General features: G+C 55.4%; 1 protein-coding gene across 1 annotated transcript in view; it reads right to left on the bottom strand.

Moving 5' to 3' along the window:
* The window catches only part of BAIAP2L2 (BAI1-associated protein 2-like 2), an 11170-nt gene extending 8409 nt beyond the window's left edge, over positions 1-2761 (bottom strand). Inside the window, 3 exon segments of the mRNA XM_009578419.1 lie at positions 1101-1187; positions 1504-1579; positions 2573-2761. Coding sequence (XP_009576714.1) covers positions 1101-1187; positions 1504-1579; positions 2573-2611 — 202 coding nt within the window. The 5' untranslated portion in view covers positions 2612-2761.
* Positions 2762-3016: the final 255 nt, after the last annotated feature.

Raw genomic sequence — 3016 nt, forward strand, 5'->3', positions numbered from 1 at the left:
GAGGGTGGAAAAATCCCACAGCCATTTCCTTTTGCGCCCAAGGAGGCAGACCAGTAGCGTGTGACTCAGGCTGATGATATACCGGTGTGAAAGTCCAACAGATATCGCAACGCACTGCTCTCTGCACCCTGAGAGAGGCTGGTAGCCTTCCTCCCCAGGGCTCAGCTCCACCAACACTCCCCAGGCACTGCCAATGTGGGGTTGATCCAGCCCATGAACCTGCCAGACCAGCGCTCTACTACAGCCCATGGTGCCGGCAGGCAGCCTCGGTTCTGCCACGGGCTCTGGGTGCTGGGTTTCCGCTCTGCCACAGCCCCTACAAGCCCCATTTCCACCCCCAGTGGCACCCCAACTACAGTGCATGGTTCTAGCTGTCCTACAGGAAAGTAGCTACAGCACCCACTGCTGATGCTGTGTGCGGTCCCACTTCACTGGTGTTGGCATTATGAAACCATGAAGGGAAGAGACTGATGCCAGGGAGCAGAAGAGAGAGCTGGGTGATGCAGATGATGGTAGGAGTCTGCAGAAGGGACACATCTGCTGAAAGTTTTTTACTAAAATGTTAAGTATCAGAGCAGTTCTCTGAACATATTTTCAGCAGCCGTCATTAGGCTGCAGAATTGTTTATGCTGCTGAGTGTAAGCCCCTCAGCTCCGAGCTGCCTTTTCAGCTGGCTGCAGGCTCAGGAGGACAACACCCCATCAGCTGTTTTCAGTCCATGCTCTCCGGCTTTTCCCTCACACCTACAAGAGGAGCAAAATGGTTCCTCCAAGATGAAAACTTCAGCTCTCAGGGCAGGATGCCTCAGCAAGGACTGGTTTCCATGAGAGGTCCATCACTAGAGGTCCATCCCAGGAGCTGGGCTCAGTCATTGATCTCAGAGAGATACAGGGAAGAGTGCTGGGGCCTTGGGGGATATTCAAGGATACACAATAAATTTGACTTTTACTGCCTGGACAGGGCCTGGCGCTGTGAGACACCATTTAGAGGAGCTGTCTTCCTTCTCCCAGTACCTGGAAAGGGACTAGCTAAGGGGGAAGGCCAAAAAAATGTAACTGTGGCCCATCAAGGACAGACGATGGCAAGCAGAAGAGCCTTACCCAGCAAGTGTGAGGTGGAGCTCTGCAGCGCTTGCTCCCCAATCTTCTCAATTGCCTTAAAATACACTTCAGCTGCTTTGGATAATGCTGTGAGGAGAGTAGAGGGGAGGTAAGGATCTGGCCTGCCTTCCCACCATCACAAGCCCCAGCAATCAGCACTCAGGACAGCCACCCCTGGTACCTTGCCTATAGGCAAGGGCACCCTGTCTCTCCCCATCTGTGCCTAATAACAGCAGCAGGTCCTGGAGCAGGAGAAAAGTGAAGAAGAGCAGCTGAGGACATGCCACGGGGAGGACCAGCAGCCTTGCCCTGGGTGACAGCAGTCCCTCCTGACACACAGTGGATGCCCAGGATGGACGCAGCAGCACGATCTGGAGCCTGGGCCATGCGGGACCCCACTCACCATGGAAGGCACGCAGGTAGTTGTTCCCCAGGTACACCAGGTTCTCCAGCGCAGGGTTGAACTGCTCCAGGATACTCTGTGGCCAGGCAGAAGCACGTTAACACCAGTCTTCCCCACGCCTGAGACCTCAGCAGGTCGATGCCCTCCCACTACGGTTCGGCTGGGTGCAGCAGGGACCCAGAGAGCTCGCCCAGCCACGACGCTGGATGGCCGTGGTGAATGTACAGCCGTGCACAAAGTCAGCTCCCTGCATCGGAGATAGCTGGGACCTTTGGCTGCCCTGAGTCCCCTCCAGCCACCCGGGAGAGGAGCAACGTCAGAGGGCACGGTAGCTCGCTGGAGAGACAAGTGGTCACCTGAAGATGGCTTTCTCCCAAGGCCCCACACCCGCTGCAGACAGGGGAATAACTGCAAGGGGATCTGAGCAGCCTTTCCCCTCACCTCTGAACCTGTTGGGGTGAGGGCCACCACTTATTATCCAGGCATGAACACGACTTTTTTTTGGCCAAGATCTGGTGCACTGCCAGAGTCAGCATCTTGCTAAGAGAAGGGATGGACTGCTTCAGATCACCCTCTCTTCTCTTACCTGCTGTATGTATCAATCAAAGGTGTTTATTGCCTACAGCAGAGAAGACCAGAGGCTGGAATAAGCAATTCCCCCTTCTCCCAGCCCTCACCACCTTGGTGCAGCACCGACGTGCATAAGAAAGTGTTCATTAGATCAGACTGCTCTTTCCAGCAAAGAGGAAAACAGCTGACCGAGCTCTAGCTTCCTACTGGGAACCAAGGCGTGTCACCCTTCATAAACATGATCCGTGTCCAAACCACCCTGGTTGCCCAGTACCTTCACGGATGTGCCTTAAGAACCACACCACCCCCCACTCCTGCCAGCCGTCTGCTCTCAAACACAGCCCAGAGCCCACAGGAGCTGCTGCAGTTCGGCCCCGGGACGGATCCAGCCCTTGGCTGTCCACCCTTCAAGGGAGCCTTTGGCAGAAAACAGCTCTTCTCCTCCCACCCGCACATCTCCCCTAGGCAGACAGGAGCAGCCTCTGGTGTCGGCACTCACCTTATAGATGGAGATGGTGGATCTGTAGGAAAGGTCCATCTCCAGAGCCTTTTCCCTCTCCTACAGAAAAGCAAGGAGCAAAGGAGAGCTCAAGGTACTATACTGGCCCGGAGGACTCTGCTTCTGGAGAGCCGGCTGGATGGAAAGAGCCCGTCACTGGCAGGGTAAGACAGCAGGAAGACAGAGACGTGGTACAAAGGGAACGGAGAGCTGCTGGAGTTTAATAATTCACCAGCCAAGAGGCTGGAACTTGATCTCTGGAAGTAACCGGACTCTGGGGAGAGAGGAATCCTGTGACAGCCAGCAAGGGCATGTGACCGCCTCCTTGAATTATTGATTGCCGGCTCGGTACCCAGCTCTCCCAGCTCTCCTGACACCTGCAGAGCCAACCACCTGCCAGAGTAACTGCCTTATGGCTTTTTGTCTCTGTCTCCGTCACCCCCC

Source organism: Fulmarus glacialis, unplaced genomic scaffold (genome assembly GCF_000690835.1).
Source record: "Fulmarus glacialis isolate BGI_N327 unplaced genomic scaffold, ASM69083v1 scaffold26835, whole genome shotgun sequence".
Taxonomy (NCBI): Eukaryota; Metazoa; Chordata; class Aves; order Procellariiformes; family Procellariidae; genus Fulmarus; species Fulmarus glacialis.